Source organism: Rhinolophus sinicus, linkage group LG05, assembly GCF_036562045.2.
Source record: "Rhinolophus sinicus isolate RSC01 linkage group LG05, ASM3656204v1, whole genome shotgun sequence".
NCBI lineage: Eukaryota > Metazoa > Chordata > Mammalia > Chiroptera > Rhinolophidae > Rhinolophus > Rhinolophus sinicus.
This window is the reverse complement of record NC_133755.1, coordinates 139701640-139725150: the sequence shown is the minus strand read 5'-3', so window position 1 is coordinate 139725150 and position 23511 is coordinate 139701640. Positions and strand designations below refer to the sequence as shown.

The 23511-nt window shown below is 36.9% G+C and overlaps 1 protein-coding gene across 4 annotated transcripts in view; it reads left to right on the top strand.

The window, feature by feature from the left end:
- The window catches only part of CDK19 (cyclin dependent kinase 19), a 130561-nt gene that overhangs the window by 88003 nt on the left and 19047 nt on the right, over positions 1 to 23511 (top strand). For all 4 annotated transcript variants that reach the window (XM_019735007.2, XM_074333445.1, XM_019735006.2 and 1 more), the window contains 2 exons: positions 16904 to 16961; positions 22972 to 23103. In XM_019735007.2, coding sequence (XP_019590566.1) covers positions 16904 to 16961; positions 22972 to 23103 — 190 coding nt within the window. The remainder of the gene's footprint in view (positions 1 to 16903; positions 16962 to 22971; positions 23104 to 23511) is intronic.

Genomic DNA, 23511 nt, shown 5'->3' with positions numbered 1-23511 from the left:
GAAAAAGTTTGAAATAATGCAAGAAATACCAAATGTGACACAGATACAAAATGAGCAAATGCTGTTGAAAAAATGGCGCCAATAGACTTGCTCAATGCAAGGGTGCCACAAACCTTCAATGTGTAAATAACGCAGTATCTGCAAAGCGCAATAAAGCAAAGCACAATAAAGCAAAGCGCAGTAAAATGAGTTATGCCTATATTTTGTTCTACATAACATAGGTTAACACATTTTATCCCTGATGTTATTACCTGAATGTCCACTGGTACTAAAACTCATTACGACCACGATTCAGTTTTCTGCCATCCAAACTTGTTGCTACTTTAGTGTCCTCTGTTTTGGTTACAGCACCACTTTCCTCCTAGCCTAGAAACTTCTTTTCCCCCCTGTAGTCCCTTGCATTCCATATCCAGAGCTTGCATAGTCTTGTCACTTCCACCTCTAGAAAGTCTCTTCCATTCATCTAATTCTACCCCTCGTGCCCCCTTCCTAGTTTAGGCCTTTATCATCTCTTCCTTGTAGTGTGGTATTAACTTCTTGTCTCTTTGTCAGCAGTCTCTTTCCCTTCCCGTCTGCTTAGAACTCTAGACTCAGCTCCTAATCAAGAACTTTGAAATAATTCCTCATTGCTTGTAGACTAAAGCTCTGGCTCCTTATTTGGCTTTCAAGGTCTTGTCAGATATGGCTCCAACTGCCTTTGAATAGTTTTTTTATCCATATAATCTTTCACTTGCACTGTTCTATTGGACTATTGATTGTTCCCTGTATTCTCTTCAGATTTCCTGCCTCAATGGCCTTTATTTCTTCTGTCTTAAAACTCCTTTCCTCGTCTCTACATATTCAAATACTACCTGTCTTTCATGACCCATACAAACATTAAAACTTATCCTCATATCCATCCCTACTTGGAAATAATCTCTCCTTGTTGGTTGTTGTTATAATTCACCTTTACTTCTCTTATAACACTTATCTATTAGTATTATAATAATTTATTTACATGTCTAGAAGATGTTGTTGACCATAAACTTCTTGAGAGAAACACAGTCTATGATTCCTTTTGGTACACTGCTACTCTAGGACACAATAGGTACTGAGTGAATATTGCCTCAGTGAATGAGTATCAGTAAGAATATTGATTATTGTGGCATGGTTTTGGATCAATTAACATATATTATGCATTTCAACACACTGTCCCCAGTAAATATTTATTGTATATGCAAAGCATGGAGGGACAGTACAAATATGACTGCATCAAAGACCTTCTCAGGAGTTTAGTCTGAAAGAAAAAATAGGACACGTACACAGACTGTTACTCTATAAGATATATGAGAGAGAATGTGATCATAGCTATGTGAGAAGTACAGACTGAATGTTATTCAAGGTTAGAAGAGGTTCTAAGTGGGGGGATAAGGGAAAGCTTCAGAGAGGTGCCATTTGATCTAGACTTTGAAGGATGAGTAGAATTTAAATAGAGATTTGAGCGATGAAGTTACACCCAACACTCCGAAGGGAGTAAAACTTCTGAGGTGGGAAAGCACTTGAATGATCCCAAAAAGGGTTGTGTAGTTCTGTCTGGCTCGAAATTAGATAAGCTGAATTAGAGTAGTATGAGGTAAGACTGGAAAGATACGGGTTGGAGCCTGATTGAGGAAGGCCCCAAATATCAGGCGAGGGAGTTTGTTTTTACTAAGTACTAAATGTTTGGGAGCAACAGAATGGAGTTTTTCTCCGTGATGAAATTTTTTTCCCCACTAAAGCCACCACTGATTATTATTACCTCATCCATAGCACGCAGAGTTGAAAATACGTTCTGGACGTGGTTCTGACAAAAATATAACATTTGTGTATATTTTACCCACACATTCACCAAATGCCTCTACTCCTTAAGTAACTCTAATAAGATTTGAAACTTCGAATCAATAAGAACCTGGTCTGTGACAGCCTGTTCAGTTCTGTTCATCGATTGTGAGTCCTGATATCCGGACCATATTGTCATGGTTTTGCCAAAGTATTTTCAGGAGTAGAAGATTTAAACTATGTTTACTTTGTAGCTATGTTCTGTAGTAGATATAGAAATATAAATTATGTCAAATACAAATAGGTGTTAAAAGGAGCATGATGGGGACATTTGAAAAATTATTTTTTGTATGTGAGCTTAAGAGTAGAGTTGCAATTTTAGTCAATGAGTACTTTTTAAAAATGCTTCATTTCATATTACTGTAAAAAATCTGGCTTTATACTAGTTAGTCAAAACTGTTCAGAGTATGTACCACCTCTAAATTTTCATTTGATGTGAGAAACCTGGAAAATTCATACAATTAAAGGTGTCAGAGTAAATATAAATTTTCAATGTAATAGTTTAACCCCCCAAATTTAAAAAGTAAATAAAAAGTGAGTGTTTTAGACTTCATACACATTACAGAATCAGAAGCGTTACATCATCAAAGAGCGTGGTATGTTTCACTGTGATTGATTTCATATCTGGAATAGTATTTTAATAATGTCATTTGGATCGTAGAATTTAATACAGAAATAGACAATTTAAAGTCACCAAAAAGATTACTTATATTGAGGAACGGCTTTAAAAAGAAAGGAGAAAAGGAGCTAAGTATATTCATCTTGGCTGAGAGACAGTGAAGTAGAGACATAAGTCTATAAATATTTGGAACTTGTAAACACCAAGGGGAAAAAGATGTATTTTAATTTTATAGCAGGATGTAGCTAAGAGTAAGAAGATGAAATATAGGATGACGCACTTTTATGGGACTACTGTTCTGGTAGGTTGGAAGAATGCCATGACATAGTTTATCTCTTTTTCAAAATTATGGGCTTCTTGAGAGCAAGGATCATATCTCACTAATTTTTGTGTTCCTAGCATTGGCATATTGTTTCTGCTCATAAGTTACTTGACATGAATTTTAGCAAAACATCTGGCAATTGCACATTTTTCTTTAGCAAAGGTAGAGAAATGCTGGCTAAATGATAGCATTGTTAAATGGATTTATGGCTCCTTAGTCACAGAATGTTGCTACTGGATTAGTGGCATAAACTGAACTATAACTTTAAGTATCTGTTTTTCACTTTCATATCTCAGCACCTAGCACATGATAAATGCTAGATCTTTATTGAATGAAGGATTCAAAGGAATGCTTCAGGGCTCTGACCCTAGATCTGTCTTTTAAAAAATATTTGTGGATGTCCTATCCCAAAACTCTAATGTAACTTTTATTATTTTTTATTTTTATTTTTATTTTTTTAAAAGATTTTATTGGGGAAAGGGAACAGGACTTTATTGGGGAACAGTGTGTACTTCCAGGCCTCCTTTTCAAGTTAAGTTGTTGTCCTTTCAGTCTTAGTTGTGGAGGGCGCAGCTCAGCTCCAGGTCCAGCCGCCGTTTCTAGTTGCAGGGGGCACAGCCCACAATCCCTTGTGGGAGTCAAACTGGCAACCTTGTGGTTGAAAGGACGCACTCCAACCAACTGAGACATCTGGGAGCTCAGCGGCAGCTCAACACAAGGTGCTGTGTTCAATCTTAGTTGCAGGGGTCGCCGCCCACCATCCCTTGTGGGATTCGAGGAATTGAACCTGCAACCTTGTGGTTGAGAGCCCACTGGCCCATGTGGGAATCGAACCGGCAGCCTTCGGAGCCAGGAGCACGGAGCTCCAACCGCCCGAGCCACCAGGCCGGCCCCACTAATGTAACTTTTAAATTATAATTATTGTTCACAATAGTGGGTGAATTTGTAGTCTTTGCAGTCTATAGGCACAAATAACTATATGGTTTGCAAATATGGTACATGGAAATTTTGTGAGATCCGGTTGAATAAGAAAATAATTTTGTATAGTAGTAATGTTTGGGTTTTGTTATTAGTTAATGTCTACCAAACATTTTTGGATTTTCAAAAGGTCACTTCTGTCACAAACCTAAATACTTATTTATTTTATTAGAGGTCAATAATAATAATAATACTTAGAGTTAAATATAATTCAGTTGATTAAAGAAAATGATGCAATAGATATTCTAGCTACAGGGAAATGTATAATATTTGATTTGGGATATTTTGTCAGAGTACCTGATAGAAAACTATATAGTTTTGGTTTGTTGACATATTTTCTTCCTTATGTTCAGAAAGAGTTTTTATTGGATTGTCAATAGCATTCTAGGTTGTTTATGATATGTTGGTTATGTATATTGTCTTTTTTAAATATTAGTTATATATTGCTGTGTAACAAATTGCCCCAAAATGTAGTGGCTTTTAATCAACATTTATCATCCCAGGTTCCCTGAGTCAGGAATCTAGGTGTAGCTCATCTGGGTCCTCTGTTTCAGAGTCTCTTTAAAAGATTGCTGTCATCTCAAGTCTTGACTGGGAAGAATCTGGTTCCTAGTTCACCCACGTGGTTGTTGGCAGGATTCATTTCCTCATGAGCTGAGATGTGGAGGCTTTCCTTGGTTCCTTACCATAGAGCATCTCATAACATGGCGGTTTTCTTCAACAGAGTGAGTAAACAGGAGGGCAAGAGAGTGTGTGTTAGCAAGATGGAAGTCACAGTGTCTGTAAGTTAATCGTGGGAGCGACATCCATTCCTTTTGCTGTGTTCTGTTTAGGAGAAGTCGCTACAGTAGGTGCAGCCCATGCTCAAAGGGAGCAGTTTACACAAGAGTGTGTATCCAGGAGTGGGAGTGACCAGAAACCATGGCCAAAGCTGCCTACCAGAGTGTGAGAGGCTTTTCAGTGATGTTTGAGTCCTGCTACGGTCCTTGTTATTCAGTAAGAGTATAATAAAGAAAATGCAAGAAACGCCCTCCTTGCATATAATTTTTTTCCATGTATAAAACTTGCACAGATTGTAAGAGTTTGGGGGTAGTTCTGGTTTTGGAGAGCTAAACGCATTATAATGTACCGATTGTCTCTTCCCTTTTACAAATAGTCTTCAGTGCTTTCTTTCCAGAATTCAGTGTATGTTCCTCGCTTTTCCCCTCCCTGCTATTGAAATCAAGGATTTTTCATTTTGAACATACCTAGAGAGTTCCTCTTTGTCATGCAGTCTGAGGCCTATGCTTATCACTAATGTTAGTACTTTTTAATTTCTGTTTTTCATTCATTTGTGTAAAACAAAGGCAACAATTTAAATGATGGCAAAAACATCGTTTTCCATGGTTGCTGAATTGAACAGCTAGTTGAGAAGCAGTGACAGGACACCATGAGGAAGCATGAAACGCTATCGTCCTTTAGCTAAAGATAAAGAGAGCACCTGAAGCCTCTTTAGAAACTGTGTGAGTCCAATATAGGAAAGTCTGAGGTGGCCCTCTGTTTCTACTCAGTTGGAAGAGAAAAGGGTTGTACTGTTGTCAATCATGATAGTTTGATTAAAATAAGTGCTTGGTGGCTGGAGAATTGTCTAGAAATCTCTGTGTGCAGCACAGCTTCTCTTCATACCTTGTCTGACAAGGAGATATATCGGGTTTTTAATTTTGTTTGTACTAAATGGGCCTGATGAGGTGAATGTGTTGTTATACCTTAAAGAAACCCTTAAAATCTTGCTATAGCCATCATGCCAGCATTTTGTAAGCATTTTAGTAATGTTTTAGGTTTTAGCCTTGCTTAGTTTTAATGATATGGGAGCTTTGAGATCCTAGTCTTTAAAAAAATATTTCTAAGATAGCTAATCTTGATCCTTAAGCCTCAGTTTACTCATTTCAGAAATGATAATTATAGGTACTTTATATGATTTCGACCTCCTAGTCTCAGCTGCAGAGTTCCGGAATTCCTCCTAATTTCCCTTCTGTAAAAACTTCTGTACATCCTTTCTGGATCCCATCAGCAACCCAAAGATGCCCTTTTTTTAAAAACCACTTTTTTTCTCACAATTCTTTTAGTCTGGTATTCTCCATAGTCCCTTCTGCTTTACAAAGTAGAACCCTACTATAAATAGGTGAAATATGCTTCTTGGTATTTAAAAAAAAAAAAAAAAGCCATATTTCATCTTGTTTATATTTAAATATTGCTAATATTTTTGTCAACTCTTCATATTTAAAAGTATGAATGTTTAAAAAAATTTTGCTTAAATGAGATCAAAATTAGCAAGTGATTCAAATAGCTTAATTTTCATTCTAACAGTTCCATGCTAATCAAATGAATTTCTATTTATTATTTTTCATTTGACTTATTAACATTCTTCCGAAATAATTCTGACAGAATGCAGTATTTCTTTTAATATGACTTAATCATCCTCCTTTCTTCAGAATGCAGAGCTAGCAATGAAAAAGTAAAGGGTGGCTTGGTTATCCTCTAACCTGCAATTTTAGGTAATTTTGGATAATTACAGACCTTGCCATAATGAGGAATCACGTTAGTGTTCCTGCAGATGACCTCTGCTTCCTAACTGGTTCCTTATAGCTGGGTCCTCGGTAGTCTGTGGCTCAGCCCCTCCTGTCTGCAGTGTGAGGCCTTTGATGGTAGTGACATCAGCATCCATGCACGGTGACTCCTGTCCTGCTGTTCTACCCGAGGCCTGCTGAAGATGAGGTAATGTCTCTTACCATGCTCTGGGTACTGCGACACACACCTTACGCATGTAAGAAGGTATTACTGAAGGATTCTTTAGATATGGGCTGTGATGTTTTTGGCATGACAGCTTTTCCATCATCCATAACCATAAGTCCAGTACCTGGAGCTTTCAGGGGAGTCCTGTACATCTGTCACTTTGAGTTAGAATGTGATGCTCTACCAGCTGTTTCACAGGCCGGTGGTACACACTAAGCATCACACTTCCAAGAGGGCCACCTTCGAAGGGGACATGTTTAGACTCACAGAGGCCCATGAGGCCTCTGAAAGTTCAGCTCAGGGACAGGGCTCTTTTGATGATCCCTGGTGTTGGCATCACGTTTTCGTAGCCTGTATTGGCAAACACATGTATATGGAAGGCTATTTGCCAAACTAACTTCAAAGTCACTAAAAAGTGTTAAAAAGCAAAATTCAACTGAGTAAATTTAAAGGTTCAATTGGCTTTATTCACCTTTTCATCAATCGAGCAGCATCCCTTCTAGCAAATAAAAAGGACCTCTGCTGAACTGTGGAAAAGGAAAGGGTTTTAAAGGCAGAAAGGGGTGGAAAAAAGGAAATTAATAGTAAAGAATGCAGGTTTCAGGCAGGGTCTCTCCCTCCTAAGGGGAAAGAAAGGGGCCTGTCTGACGGATGAGCTCACTAGTACTGACCAGGCAATTCCACATGGACAGGCTAAAGGTTACATTCCTGGGAATCTGCAACTGCAGTTAAGTGTTAAACTTGGTTTGCTGACATGAGGCCTAGCAGAAGTGACTCCGTTTAGGATCATTTGTCTCTTTTTAAACAGAGACTGTATAGTCAAGATATATTCCACAGTGACAGCAGTGGCAGGAACTGGCTAGGAACCAAGGGCTACAGATGGAGTCCCAGTACTTTGAGGCCTGTGTTTAAAACTGAAGAATCAATTCAGGCATACTATTTTATTAAATCAATTTTATTGAGGTAGAATTTATATACAATATGATGTACCCATTTTAATTACACGTTGATAAAGTTGGACAAATGTAACAAGTTCTGATAAGTTCAAGAACTTTTTTGCAATGATGTTGCTAACTTTTGATATCAGAGGGAGTTTTAATTATGAATTTATACCAACTGGACAAACAGTTAACCAGGTTTACTATTTGGAAGTGCTGAAAAGGCTGAGTGAAAAAGTTAGACGGTGTGAACTTTTTGCCAGCAATTCATGGCTCTTGCATCATGACAATATACCAGCTCACACAGTACTGTCTGTGAGGGGGTTTTTAGCCAGTAAACAAGTAACTGTGTTGGAACACTCTCCCTACTCACCCGATCTAGCCCCTAGTGACTTCTTTACCCGAAGATAAAGGAAATATTGAAAGGAAGACATTTTGATGACATTCAGGACATCAAGGGTAATACAACAATGGCTCTGATGGCCATTCCAGAAAAAGAGTTCCAGAATTGCTTTGAGGGGTGGGTGGACTAGGTGTTGGCATCAGTGCATAGCTTCCCAAGGGGAGTACGTCGAAGATGACCGTAGTGGTATTCAGCAATGAGGTATGTAGCATTTTTTTCTAGGATGAACTTAACTGTCAGAGCTGGGTAATCACCACCACGGGCATTCTATTTGACTAGCACTGTAGGATGATTCAAGATCTCTTATTGAGAATGATGGTATCTTCATAAAGAGGGGATCTGGCATGCGAGGACTGATGAGTCATTTCAATGGGAGATTATATATGATGGTAATTTGTGTGTGATCATATTCTCAACCAAGCACATATCTGGATAGAAGTCTTCTAGAGGTAAGGGCCATAAATCAATTAAGTGTTGTGCATTTTCCAAGTGTGCTTCTCATAACCCTGGCCTGGAATGTGTCTCTGAGAGACTTGGATTCTAATCCTGGGTTCTTAATTTGTCATGATAATAAGACTGAGTGATTTGATTTGAATGTGAATATCACAAATGTAAATACAAAACTGCTTTCTACGTGAGTGTTACTTCTCTGCAGATATGTTGTACTCTTTGATGAACAGGATAGAATCTGAATGTGACATTATTCCTGGCATTGCTGTCACCGTGGAATAATATATCTTGATTATACTATCTTAGTGACCTTGAAGTTGGGTAAATATTCTTCTAGATACATGTGTTTGTCTCGCATTAAGCTTTTTATAATGACTGCTTTTTATTGCTTCTTGTTAAAGAAAAGAAAACCTTATCTCTGCTGTTCAGGCCTGTAACCACTCCTAAAAGGCAGAGACAAAGAAGTGTATTGTTCACTGTTTGCAGGGCTGGGTTGGCAGGTGTTGTTTACTGTGAACGCCAAGGTTTGCTTAGCATGGTTGTTCATTACACATACCTCTAGACCATTTTAAGGCAAAAAGAAATTAACTGCAGTGCTTAATACTGTAGACTGCTCCTGATTTAAAGATGGCTTGCATCTACTTGTAGATGTGCAATTTCGAACTGGCAAGGCATTATTCCCTTAGAAACAGCACTTTAAGCAGTAGTTAGGTTCTCTGAATACAAAAGCTTATTTAACCCACAATATGCCTAAAGTATGGCACTTACAGATCTGTGGAACTTGTCATTTTTATTTGGACTGTTCATTTGTAACTGGATTTCTATGGGGGAAGACTGGTTTATAGACTTAGAATATATGCTTTACAAACATATTTTGAAAGATATACGTCAATGGATAATCATAGGATCATAAGGTTTAAAAAAGAAATGACGAGGTATATTCAGGTATCAGCTGTGCATGAGGTTCTGAGCGCACAGAAGGAGAATACCTAGCCAGCTGGGATGGGGGTGCTCTTGGAGGACTCACACTGAGCTGAGTCTAAAAGGATGAGGCGTTTATAAGGCGAAGGGGAGAAGTGGGTGGGGAGAGCATTCCAGGTGGAGGGACAGCGCGAAGGAGAGCAGGGGGTAAGAAACCACAAGCACTTGGGAATCACTGAGGCAAAGCAGGAAGTAGAGAAAGAAGACAAAGAGACAAGTCGGGACCAGATTCTAGTGGACCTTTACTGCCATGTGTCCAAGTATGGATTTTTCCTGTGGTCAGTGGGAGCTGAGCTGGTCAGGTTTTTGCTTAAGAAAAGACAGGGATATAGAGAACTGGTTTGAGGGTGGAGGGGTAGGAGCTGTATCAGGCTGTTGGAATGAGCTGGCTGAGAAGTGATGAAGGCCTGAATTACAACAGGTAAGCAAGGTAGCAGGAGGTGAGCTAGTAGGTAAATATTTAGGAAGTAAGATAACCAGATCTGAGGATTAATTAGATTTGAGTGATACACACAGGATGATCGACTTCTGTTTTGTTGATTGAGTGACTGAGAAGGGAATACCAGAAAGAGGGGCAATAAAAATTCAGTTCGAACAAGTGAGTTTGAGATGATTATGGAGATGGGCAGCATATAGTTGACATATCTCTAAGAAACATAGTTTAGAGACCTAGGGGTACAGATTTCAGAGTCATTAGCACATGGGTGATGGTTGAAACCCTGGAATAAGCTAGAATCAAGATTTTAAAAAATCTGTATTCAGAAGTGAGCTTGGCATATTATGGGGTAAGTGGTTACTCTAGTTTCTTAAAACTCTTAAAATTGAGAACTTGCCTATCAAAGGGCTATGAGTACTATCCATTGGTATTTTTTGTTCATTTATTTATTTGTTCATTCAGTCAACAAATATTTATTTATATTATATGCCTGGATTTCAGTCGATACATAAATTGGTGAAAGAAATATCTTCCCTGCCCTTTAGGAGGTTGCGATCACAATTTCAGAATGTCTGTATTTTTAAATTCTCTACCTTCATTGAGGTTCTTTTAAGGAGTAAATAGTTATGATGCTATAAGCAAGTGACTATTTCTGTTTGCTAAGGGAAAAAAACCATGTCTCTACTCTCAGATAATTCTTTGCCCTGTCTGTTACAACACAGAATCTTATTTATTCAAGGTGAACAATGGAGAACAGTGTAGAGAAAGGGACATAAACTGAGGGTTTTCTCCTGGGAGTGTATTTCTGTATCAAATGTGAGGAGAGTGATGTCACTTCTATATTTAAATAAAAGAATGGCTGTAGCCATTAATATTAGGCCAACACTGTTCATTGTTCAGAAACTAGTCTGATATTCTGATTGGTTTTGTTCCTATCATTCAGGATTGTAGACAATTGTGCTTGTGTTTTTCCATCTTTATTGGTGATGCTAAGAGTCATCTTGTGGGTTTCATATTTTTGTTGCAAATGTCCTGGGGTAGGGAATGCAAAGCAAATGTAGCTGGTTAGTTGTATATCTTTAGGCTGTTCTATTTACGATGTGCCAATTAACTGAAATAATTTTAACCTTGTGAAAAAAAATTGATTCTATAAAAGGAAAAGGCAGGTGGAGTACATGTAAATGTAAATTCAAGAATTAATTGAATTTTGCTAAAATACAGATATTTCAAGAATATTGTTTATTAATAGTATTCCCTGACTTTTACCTTTAAAATATAATTTAACTAAAACAAACCCTACAGCCTTGATTTGTCTATCCAGTTTTATTGCTGGTAACTTAAATGTGAAGCATCCAAGTTCTGCCATTTCTACCGTTTCTATGGTAACTAAAGTGTGCAAACCCAGCAGTATCACTTTCTTTCACAGCTGGCATTTTGTGTTCACAGTAAGAAGAGGAGTTTTAGTAAAGCATAGTCTGTGTTAATTGGGATGTAACTAGGTCAGAGCAATTTTGGTATTCTTTTTTCATTCTTTTAGGTTTGTATGTGTGGATGTAGGTGTATGTGCATCAGCTGCAGTGTCTTTTTTTTTCCTTTAATGCGTATGCGTTTGCCATGCGTTCAAGTTAGCCTTTTGAAAATCAAGTACAGTGTCTGTAAACACAACTCAGTGTGGAATCTTGGGGATTCCATGGAGTTGTTCTGAGACTTGCCTCTAGCCCTGCAGGCCCTTGAGTATTTCTGTTAAGAAAAAGGAAATTTGTGTGAAAATGCTTTGAAAAGTTAAATGCACTTAAATGGTGTTTAAATTTATATTTTCCCCTCATCCCTCTGCCTTTGTAAACAAATATCCTGAATTTTGAATCTGTTATTCACTCCTTTTTAAAAATAAGCTTATCACATGTGTAGTATGCTTAAACAGTATATTCTTTAGTTTTACTTGGTTTTAAGTTTTATGAAAATGGCATCCTGTTGTAGTTTCCTCAAATTTACTTTTTTCACTCAATGTAATGCTTCCAAGATTTGAACATTTTTTCCCTTTATTTGTAATTCATTGATTTTCACTGCTGTTTTAAAATTCAAGTGTGACTCTACCACAATTAACTTTTCCATTTTCCTTTTAGCTAGAAATATGGGTTGTGTCCATATTTTTTTGTATTACAAACTCTGCTTCTGTGAACATTCTCTAGTTGATCTAAAAATGGAATTACTGAGTCGAAAGGTAAGCAATTTTTCAATTGCAGGATGGTCCCAAATTCTTTTCCAAAGAAGTTGTACCAATTTATTCTCCCACCAGCAATGTGTTGGAGTTACCCCAGACCCACGTCCTATTCAGTAGTTCTTAATTTTTAACCAATCTCCTAGGTGTAAAATAGTATCTCACTGTGATTTTGATTTGCATTTCCTTCATTATTGTTGAGGTTGAACATCTTTTCATATGCTTAGTGGTTAAGCATGTTTCTTCTTTTGTTAAATACCTGTTCAGACATTTTGTCCATTTTTCTATAAGGTCGTTTTTCATATTGATTTGTAGGAGTTCTTTATTCTGAATACTAAATCTTTCTTACTTATGTGTGTAGCAAGTACTTCACCAGTGTGTAGCTGGTTTGTGCTTTGTCTTTTTACTTTCTTCATCTTTGATGATTGGAAGTTATTTAATAGCCAAACTTATCAGTCTTTTCTTTTATGATTATTTCTTGTATGTTCTTTAAGAAATTCTTCCCAGAGAACTGACTCTGGGTGGTGAACACACAATGTGATATATATGTAGATGATGTAATACAGAATTGTACACTTGAAACCTATGTAACTTTACTAACCATTGTCACCCTAATAAACTTTAGTTAAAAAAAAAAAATTCTTCCCTATCTCAGAGTCTGGAAGATATTCTCCTATATCCTCGCCCTGCCCACACACACGAAGTTTGTTTTGTTTTTAATAACTTTTTATTTTGTTTTATTGGGTAATATTGGGGGACACTGTGTTTCTCCAGGGCCCATTAGCTCCAAATAGTTGTCCTTCAATCTAGTTGTGGAGGGCGCAGCTCAGCTCCAAGTCCAGTTGCCATTTTCAATTTTTAGTTGCAGGGAGCGCAGCCCACCATCCCATGAGGGAATTGAACCAGCAACCTTGTTGTGGAGAGCTCGCGCTCTAACCAACTGAGCCATCCGGCTGCCCCACACACAAAGTTTTAAAGTTTTGCTTTTCACATTGACGTCTTTAACCCACCTGACATTTATGTGTGTGTGGTATAAGGTGAGGACTCATTTTATTTATTTTTTCCCCCATTTGGATAACCTGTTGTGCCAGCACCATGTATTGAGTAGTTCCTTCTTTCTCCACTAACCTGAAGTTCCTCTTCTTTCACTATCACAGTTCCATCTAGGGACTCAGTTCTATCCCATTGATTGGTTGGTCTATCCCTGTATCAGTATCATACTGTCTTAATTACTATAGCTTTTATTAGGTTGGTGCAAAAGTATTTGCGGTTTAAAGGGTTAAAAATAATTGCAAAAGCCACCATTACTTTTGCACCAACCTAATAAATAAATCTTGATACCATGTTTTGAGCCAGATTCCTCTCCTCATCCTGTACTGCTAACACTTCACAGTATCTTGGCTATTCTTAGCTCTTTGCTCTTCCACATATATTTTTAAACCAGCTTTTCAAGTTCCACAATAAAAAACCCTGATGAGATTTTGATTGAAGTTGCATTGAATTTACAGATAAGTATGGGGAGAATCGATGTCTTTACTATATTAAGTCTTCCTATCTATAAACATGGGCTCTTAATTTATTTAGGGTTTTTAATGTCATTTAAGATAAGGTTTCAAGATGTTCTGTATAAAAATCTTGTACACTCTTTGATACATTTATTCCTAGGCACCTTATAATGGTTTTCTTTTTGTTGTTGATTTAGAAATGCTGCCTTTGAAAAATTATATTTCCTACCATTTTTTTGCTGATATGTAGAATTACAGTTGACTTTTTCATGTTGTTCTATTAGCCAGACATCCTACTAAACTCCCTTCCTACTGCTAATAATTTGTTTATAAGTACTTTGAGTTTTCTATGTAGATAATTATATCATTTGCAAATAAGAATAGTTTTGTTTTTGCCTCTCCAATCCATATGCCTTTATTGTTTATAGCCTGTTTGGTAACAATTCCTCGTAATGTCTTGAGACCTGCCAGTACATAATCAGTATTGGTAAATGTTCCATGTGTGCTTAAGAAAAATGTGTATTCTCTATTTATTTTGTAAAAAGTTATATATATGACTGCTAGATCAACCTTGCTAATTGTGTCCTTTGGATAGTCTGTATCTTACTAATCTTTTGTTTGCTTGACATATCAATAATTGAGAAAAGTGTGTTATCATTGATCTTTTTCCCTCCCTAAAGTTATATTTATTTTTGCTATATGGGTTTCAAGTACATCACAAGTTTAGGAGTGTTGCTCTTCCTGGTGAATTGAACTTTTTATCATTAGACAGTGACCATCTCTACTAATAATGCTTTTGTCTTAAAAGCTGTTTTGTCTGATATTACTGTATCTGATCCAGCTTTCTTTTAACAGTTTGCCTGATACATCTTTTAATAGCCTTTTACTTTCAGCTTTTATGATGCTTCCACTTAGGTGGATCTCTTGTAAATAGTATATGAATGGATTTTGCTTTTAATCCAATACGAAAATAATGTTTTTAGCATGAAAATGTATTGTTTTAGCCCTTTGGCCTAAGTTAGGAATTTTTCCTCCAGAGAGGATTTTCTTTTGCTTCTACTGGTAGCATCTCGGCTTACTTTAGTCCCCTTGAGAGTCTTGGTTGGTTGTGGGGTAGCAGGCTCAGCTTCCTTGCATTGCTGGTGGCCCAAGGTCAGTTTCTCCACTGAAGTGTGTTATTGGCACCTGCCCTCAGGCCATCCTGCCTTTCTGCCACTGTCCAGCCACAAGGATACATTATTTGGGGTGAGGCTGGGGGTTATTGTAGACCTCTTGTAAGATCAGGGATCCTTCAAGGAATGTTTCTGATGCAGCATGTGTTTCTTTTGTAATGACAGGTTTCCCCAGAGCACCGAGTCAGCCATAACGCCAGACGTGGAAATCTCTTGTATTCTCCTTGTTTTTCTTTTTCCACAGTACTTATCAATAGCTGATGTACTGTATGTTTATTGCCTTTGTCTTCCCCCTAGAATGTAAGCTTCATGAGGGCAAGGATTTTTCCTGGGTTTATTTACTGCTGTATCTCTAGCATCTAAACCACTGCCTGATACTTAGTATGTACTCAGTCAGTATTTGTTAAATGAATGACTAGGGACGGTGGAGAAGGTGGTGTAAAAAAGCCATGCCAAGTATTGTACTTTTACCTTGAAATGCTCTGATACGTTCCTCCATGACCATCATCACAGTTTAGGTGCCCATAAGTTTTCCCTAGACTATTGTAGCCCACATCCAACTGGACTCTGTTTCTCTACTTTGAGATCTATCCATCCTTTCCAGTTGCTACCAGAGATTTTTCCCTCAATATAGATCTGATTATCTCACTATTCTGTCTCAGCTTAGTCTATAGAATAAACTCGTTTCTTTAATGTGGCATTTTATTCCCAACATAGTTTCTAGTCTTATTTCTACACTGAGCATTCCATTATCTAGTCACATCAAAACACTGGTAGGCTCTCTTAGTATGCTGTGTCTGTGTTTTCATGTGACCACATCATTATTGACAGGTTTCCTTGAGCCTGAAAAGTCATTCTTTTGTTTCTGCTTATCAAAATCTTAGTCATCCTTATATTCATCCAAGGCCATCTCCTTCCTAAAGACTAACATTCACTGAGAAGAATCATTCATTCCCTGCATTTGATTTTGCAATTTTGGTACTTTTCATAGTGCCTTATATTCTAAAAAGCTGTCTGTCTGTCTTTCCCTACTAGATTTTAAGCTCCTTGAAGTCAAAGGCTTCTCTTTGTTTCCTGAAAGTCTCCAGTACAATGTTTTATACATAATGGATCTTTGATAAATCGTTGTCAAACTTGAATTTTTAATATTTGGGTTTGTCTGATGCTAATTTGTCTTTCTGCTATGGTAAACTAATCTTATCTTTTGTCTTCAGTTATCACATGCCATTGACAATAACTTTCAAATCCAAATCCTCCAATTTCCATTCCCTTGATGCGTCAGCATCTCACCTTCCTCAAACTGAATAGTATGTCATCTCCTTCTCTTTGTTGTTCCCCCTCCCAAACCAGTACCTCTCATAACTTAATACAGACAACGTCATTCTTTTAGTCACATAAACTCAAAACCTTCATGAAATCTGTATCGTCCTCGTCTTAATCTTCTGACTTCAACTAGTCACAAAGTCCTAATAATTTTTCCTTTAAGATGTTAACTCAGCTCCATAACTCCCTCTCCATTTCAGCTGAGAAGACCTTGGACAACAGTTTACAGAAGAGACTTACTTGTCCAAAGGCCGATCTCCACAGCTCCTCTGTATCCAAATGGCTAAAAATGAGGATGACTTAAAAGATGGTGGACACGTTGCAGTCTACTCTTCTCTTTATGTAGCTTTGTATCAGCCTTGCTTTTTATTTTCTTACATCTTGAAATTATATTTGGAATTTCTCACTTTTGCATGAACTACAGCTGAAAACACGTATAAATTTTAATAGAGTGTGTTGAATGTTGATTATGTTTTCCTTCAGTAGTTTAGAAATATTTGGCAAGGAATATTCCATTTGATTCATTTAAATGAAGGTAATTATGTTGTGGTTTGAAATTTTGTATATAATTTTTCAACCACAAAAACTCTGTTGTGGACAGCAAGCAGACAGTTTATAATTTATACAGATTTTTAGATTATTACTCATTACTTCTATGGGGTAAATAGAAACGATAGCTTTAATTCCTTTGTAATTATTTATATGATATAATTTTGAAAATAAGATGTTTCCATAGCAAAGATATTTGTGGAAAGTTAGTGTTAACCTCAAGGATGTCAAATGTTTTAACTATGGAGAGAGCACTTGGTATTTGATTATAGTTTTGATGAACATGCAGAAGTGATATTGTCATAAGAAATTTTTTTTCCATTTTAGAGCATGTCAAAAGAATAAACATAGTAATTTGAATGCTCTATTTTTATTTCTAGAAACCAGCAAATATCCTAGTAATGGGAGAAGGTCCTGAGAGGGGGAGAGTCAAAATAGGTAGGTAATTATTTCTAAAATAATTTATTAAGAAACTGAAGTGACTGCAAAAATGGTTTCCCTTTTTAATACTCCTATTTAAGTAGTTAACTTTAAAATTACTTCCTCTTAATATTTTTAGAAAAGATGTTGGGAAATGTAGAGAGACAGTTTGTGAAACCCCTCAGCTTTATTCACAAAATAAGGTTTTATAACTCTAAACTGAGGCAAGCCAGCCCACAAAGAATTCATGCCCGTACAAAACCCCAAGCGTGTGTTTATGCCGCTGTTACCGTCCTGCTCCGTCACCCTGAACACAATCCCCTAAACCTAGCTTTGTGTCAGCTTTACGGAACATTCTTCCTGTGAATACATCCCTCCCACCCTGACCTAATGCATACGGAGTTGCACAGATATCTTGCTCACTGCCCCACACATGCCCTGGGCCAGGTACCAATATATGTTTTCCAAATGAATATATATATTTATAGACTTTCTTACTTGCCAGTCTTGGATTAAGGCACTGACAAGAGTCTTAATCTGTATGTTAAAATTTCCTTTACGACCCTGAAGTTTCTAAAAGAAATTGGCATCATTTTTGCCCATGACAAATTTGGGAGAAAATGAGCTAAGAAATTCTTTATTCTAATTTTTTTGAAGTTTTTTTATACCTCAGTTTTATTTTATATTTTCTATTTTTAAATTTAATTTTCAATTACCATTGATATACAATATTATATTAGTTTCAGATGTACAAAACAACATAGTGATTAGACATGAATATACCTCACAAAGTGACAACTCCAATAAGTCTATTACCCATCTGACACTGTACATAGTTATTACTTATTCTAATTTCTTTGAATAGAAGTTATATTTATTGAATGTTCAATGCTTTTTAGAAGGATTTTAAAATAAATTTTGTTTCATCAACCTGCTGTCTTTGCTATTAGGATATATCATGCTAGTGGTGGTACAAAATTGTGCTAACTTGACTTACTGCAAATTCATTCTGTCCTACTTCAACCGAGCCTGGCCTGCGGCTTGGTCTTCTACTTCCTCAATTAATTTGCTATCCCAGTTCCTGAAGAAGCTGTTCTAAACCAACTTCCCTTTATTTAAGCCTCTACCCTGAGTTTACTGAGATTCAGAGTCATTCTAAAGTTTTGTTGATGTTGATTAAGAAACAGTTACTACTTTCCTTTCCCCTTTCCTTCCTCTTCTCTCTCCATCCCCTTCCTACCACTCTTCACTTGTTTCTCACTCACTCTACCCTCTTTTTCTTACAGGCATTTTTTGAGTACCTACTTTTTGCTAGACTCTGGTGAGAGTAAAAGGGAGCTAGCTAAAGGATGGTCCCTCCCTGTGAGAGACAGTCAAATGAACAGTTTACTATGCAGTGTGACAGACACTTGCGTGTTACCTCATTGTTTCACACAGCTGCCCTCTGTGGTAGATGTTACAGATAAGGAAAGCTGGATTTAGACAAGTTGTAGCTTATTCAGCCTTTCCAAGTCCAGAGTCTCTTTTCCTATAAATGTTGCTGTCTCGTGCTGTGACCTCACTGACCACTTTTTGTCAGCACAGCTCTGTCTTTGAAACGGTCAGAGAAAAGAGTGACCCTTTCCTCCTAAGTCTCATCTAATGCCCTTCTTAGCTTCTAAATGTCTTCCTCCTGTCCCTAAGCTCCTCGTCTTACAGGATCTCCATTCTCCCCGTCTCTAGTTTCTCCCCTTCACCTTCAAGCATGCATGCTTCCCAGTCTTAAAATAAATCTTCTCATACCCATTTTATTTTTTTTTACAATTCATTCTATTTTTTCCTTTGTTCCTCTACTTCTAGAACACATGATATTCACCCATTGGTTCCACTCACCCTGATTTGTTATAATCTGGCCTCTGATTCCATCCCTCAATTGAAACTTCTCTCTAAAAGGACACCTTTGACCTCTGTCTTACCAAATCTAGTGGCCTGTGTTTAGTCACCATTTTCCTTTACTGCCTTAGCCATTTGTTCTTCTGACCAGTCTGACCTTGAGACTGTCTTTTTTCTTGGTCTGTATGCCATTGCATAATTCTGTTTTTCTATATATTACTTTTGCTGTTACTTCCGCATTTTATTCAAGACACTCTAGGCACTGGCTTGGGACATGGTCTCCCTGTATAATTACTTCTTTTGGGAATTGATAAGTTGTGGCCTTACAATCTTGGGTTCTATGAAAATTATTCTAAGAACTGGATCTCAGATTCTATTCTCTCCCCCTCGATAAAATCTTCATCTTTATTTGGTTGCCCTGTTGGCAATCTATACTCCATTATTCCAAAGCAAATTCATCATCTTATAATTTCCCTTCTAAGTACCTGTCATCACATTTAACCCAGTCACCCAAACTTAATGTCTTCTTCTCCTTACTACTCCCAAATATCTGTACTATTTCTGAACATAAATCCTACATTCTAGCCAGGCTAGTTGTTAACTACCTTACTGTTAAGAGTTTTAGGATTGTAATTCTATCCAAGATTAGGGATAAAACCAGGGTTAAAAGTAAGCAATGATTAATAATAGAGGTCAAGTAAACAAATAATCTAGTTGTTAAATTGCTTTAAATTTTGTCTTAATTGCACATTATTTTTAAAAAATTAGTAATCCTCTGGTGTCCATGCTTAACACTTTAATACAGTTCTTTTTGGCTGATAAGAATAGTCTAATGTAAAACACATTATACACTTCCCTATATCTTAGCCTTCCCCTGCTTGGCAGCCCAAAGCCTTCCCAGGCTTTGCCTACAATGTTTATTGCCTTCTTTACTAGTCACAACAAGTCATCATTCAGAATCCAGCTCAAGCTCTACTTTCAATTTAGTCCATTTCTGCAGAGGTGTATCAAACATCGTTCCGCATGAAACCATGAAAGAGACATAGGCTCTTCCCTCAAGGGACTTAGAGTCAAATAGAAACCGATAGCAACTTTCCTTTATTCTTCCAGTACTTATCCTTTTTTATTTTTGTCTCCTCTGTATATCTTGTCACTCACTTTCATGTAAATTCCCTGATGGAAGACAATGTCTTTTGCTGCTTTTCTCTTACTGGATACTGCCTAATTAGCACCCACCCCAGAATTTTACTACTGCTACCAATTGAATTGAAAATTTCATGCATATCTAATTTTAGGAAAACAGCTGTTAGTAATGTTTAGGCTAGTTACCTTTTGTCTAAATCGGTAATTATTTGAAAAATGGTTTGAAATTCCTTCGAAGTTTATACAATAAACAGGAATTGTTTTTAAGAATGTTTATTGTGTCCTCTGGCCTTGATTTCATTTGACAGTGAATAGGTGTGGCTTAGATAAAAGTAAAGAGGTAGAGAATAAGGGGAGAAATACTGTCTTTGGCCTTTATTTCAAAACAAAATGCTTTTCAATGGATCGAACAGCCTTCCATCATATTACTTTGCCATCAGCAACCATTAGTATCCATTAAGTATATAAAGCCGTGCTTTGAAGTAGGTGTAATATTGGTAAAATGGTTTTGAATACTTGTTTGCTATAGGGAAATTTAGTTAAGGAAGAGTAGTCATTAGCCCAGGCTTTCTTGAATAGCTTTATTTTTTAAGACCTGGCTTCTCCAAAGCATTTTTAGAAAGTCTCATAAATTATTAAACTCTAAAGAAATAATATCACTGTAAATTAAAATCTTAATATGTTTTATCATAACATATTAGTTTTAGATTAAATGATTCTCTAATTAAAATTTTATGTATTGTTTGTGCTTTTATAGTACATTGGTGCCCCTTGTAATCAAAATATACTGTGTATATTATGTTTTAAATTACAGTGGTTTATAATTCTTGTGATTTTGCCTTTGTGACATACAGTTATGACATGTATAACTTACTGGATGTCAGGTCAGTGGTTAAGGACGCAGGTGCTAGATTATAACCTGGTTTTCATGTGAGTACTGAGCTCTACTGACTGTCCCTATGACCATGGGCCTCAGAGTCTTTCTCACAAGTGGGGACCAAAAATACTTATTGAACCAGCATTCTTATGATTATATTAAGTAATATCTGGTGTAGGAGTATATGAACACCGTTTGTAAACTCTATAAAGTGCTTTGTAGATATAATGTATTTCTTCTTTATGAAGTCTTAAGAAAATAAGATAGTCTCCGGGACCTTATTTAGTAATAAATATTCTTTTTACTATTTTTATCCTCCTTTAGTAATATTTAAATCAGTTAGCTTTGGTATAGACCTTTGTGAATTACAACAAATTATCTCATATTTTCTACATGTTCTTGGAAACATGTGCGATGTGCTGGTAACTGGCTCTCTGGGTAAAAAAGCCCCAATTTGTAGCATTTTCCATTTTCCATGATGTAAATATTCCCACCATAGCCAATTTCAAACCACCCACATGATGCCACTGAACTCATAGTTAAGAAAACATATGTACAGATTGGCTCTCATGACCACTTAACCCAGCACACACTGAACTATAAGATATAATCCATTTTTAGATGTATAGTTATATAGAAGTCATAATTAACTATGGAAACTTTTAGACTATCTTTTTTTTTTTTTTAAACTAAAATGTTAACAATTTATTCCATCTTCATGATTACAGACATTACAGGATAGGTGGGTAAACAAGGCAAATAGCAAACTCTTTTCTCCCATTTAACCAGATACAGCATTTTGATGATATACAGGTTGATTTAATTCATTGACTCGGGTTGAAAGCTAGCAACAGCAAATCCTTGCAATTTAGGCTCTTCCTCCATAGTACACTCCAAGGATCTTAACTACTGAACTATACTATGATGGTGTTCAGTCTGACATTCTTGAAGTTTTCGCATCTTAATCTGAGATCTGACACCTCTTGTTAAGGCAAGGAACTCACTGTTAAAAGCTTCCTTTTGGCTTACCGAGACCAACAGCAAGCTTAACTGTTAAGTTACTATATAAAAATAAAACTGCTCCCAAGTGTTGATTAAAACTATTGTGCTGGGATCCCTTTTCAGAGCATTAGCTCCCTGAGAGAGAAAAAAGGTTCTAACCAGTTGCCTTCATCAACAGTGACCCCAGTACAGTGCACCTAATGTTCTTCGCAGCATAACTCGAGGTCAGGAAATCCTGATCATCCTGACATGTTTATCATTATTTACATAAAAGGTATATTCAAAGCTGATCCCAGATGAAATATTGCAACCACAATCCCAAGAAAGTCAGTTTTAGCACATTGAGTTCCTGCACATTGCCAGAGCAAATGAGAAATCATCCCAAAGCAGAGTGATGGTTCATCATCTTTTACAAGTGAGAAGAAAACATCAAGGAGGAGGAAATAACAGCACTGCCTCCTAAACTCATTAAATCAATGGCCATCTTCACAGTCTTCACCAAATCCAGAGTGCTCAATTTCCTTATTTTAGGAGTCCATTTTCAAGGTGACTGTCAAGGTCAAGAAGAGCTTTCAGGCTTTTCTTTGCCCTGGCCCATGAACTCCAGTCCTTCAATAGGAATCTCCTTCTCTTTTATTGCTTTCTGAACACATTGCTGGTAGCACTTGAGGAGGTCGGTGCACGGGTCGCTGGAACTGTCCCCCTTGAGGAACTTCTCGGCAAACCAGCGATTGAAGCACTGGTCATACTCGCGCTTCATGTCGGTGCATCTAGACTACCTTTGAGTTGAAAAAAAAACACACCAAGTCTAAGAATATTATTGTAATTGTCTCTGAAAGACAAAAATCTGAAGTCTGACCTGGATTCTAATTCTTACTCGTACTTAGTAGCTCTATGAAAGTAGCTTAGTAGCTTTGGGAAAGTCAGAATATCTTTAAAACTCAGTTTCTTCGTCCGTAAAATACTCACAATAATAGTATCTACCTCAGAAGAAGAAATCGGGTACCTGGTACAGACCACTGGTTGAAAAGGGAGGAAAAGGATTATATAAGGTTAGTAATGTTTGTCATCAACCTTGCATGGTTCCAATAGCATGCCAAACTGAGTTTGATATTAATTTGTTTTATTTTTTAGCTGACATGGGTTTTGCCAGATTATTCAATTCTCCCCTCAAGCCGCTAGCAGATTTGGATCCAGTAGTTGTGACTTTTTGGTATCGGGCTCCAGAACTTTTACTTGGTGCAAGGCATTATACAAAGGCCATTGGTAAGTTAGTCTAAAATGATTTGCTATGTTGGTATCAAATGATCATAAATACCGAATGGTATAATAAGAATAAAGCTGCTTTGTAAAAATCACTTTATGTCTCTTTGTAAAAGTCCTGTTGTCTTCTATATTCCTAGATTTTATAGTCTGATAGATTTGGATTTTTAACTGTGTAGGAGAAAATGGTTCTTTTCAAAGAAGAAAGCATTTTCTGTCAGAGACTAGAGGTATCTGATCCTATTGAGTTGCTATGGAAATGATAGCATGCAAATTTTATTTTGCACTTACCTACTATTGATCAGAAGAACTTGAGAAAGATTTAGAATTGTTTTCTTCACAAAAAGAAAAATGGGAGTAATGTGGTCTTGGAAGAGCTCCTTCTGTCTGGGGTAAAGTTAGTCAGTCAGT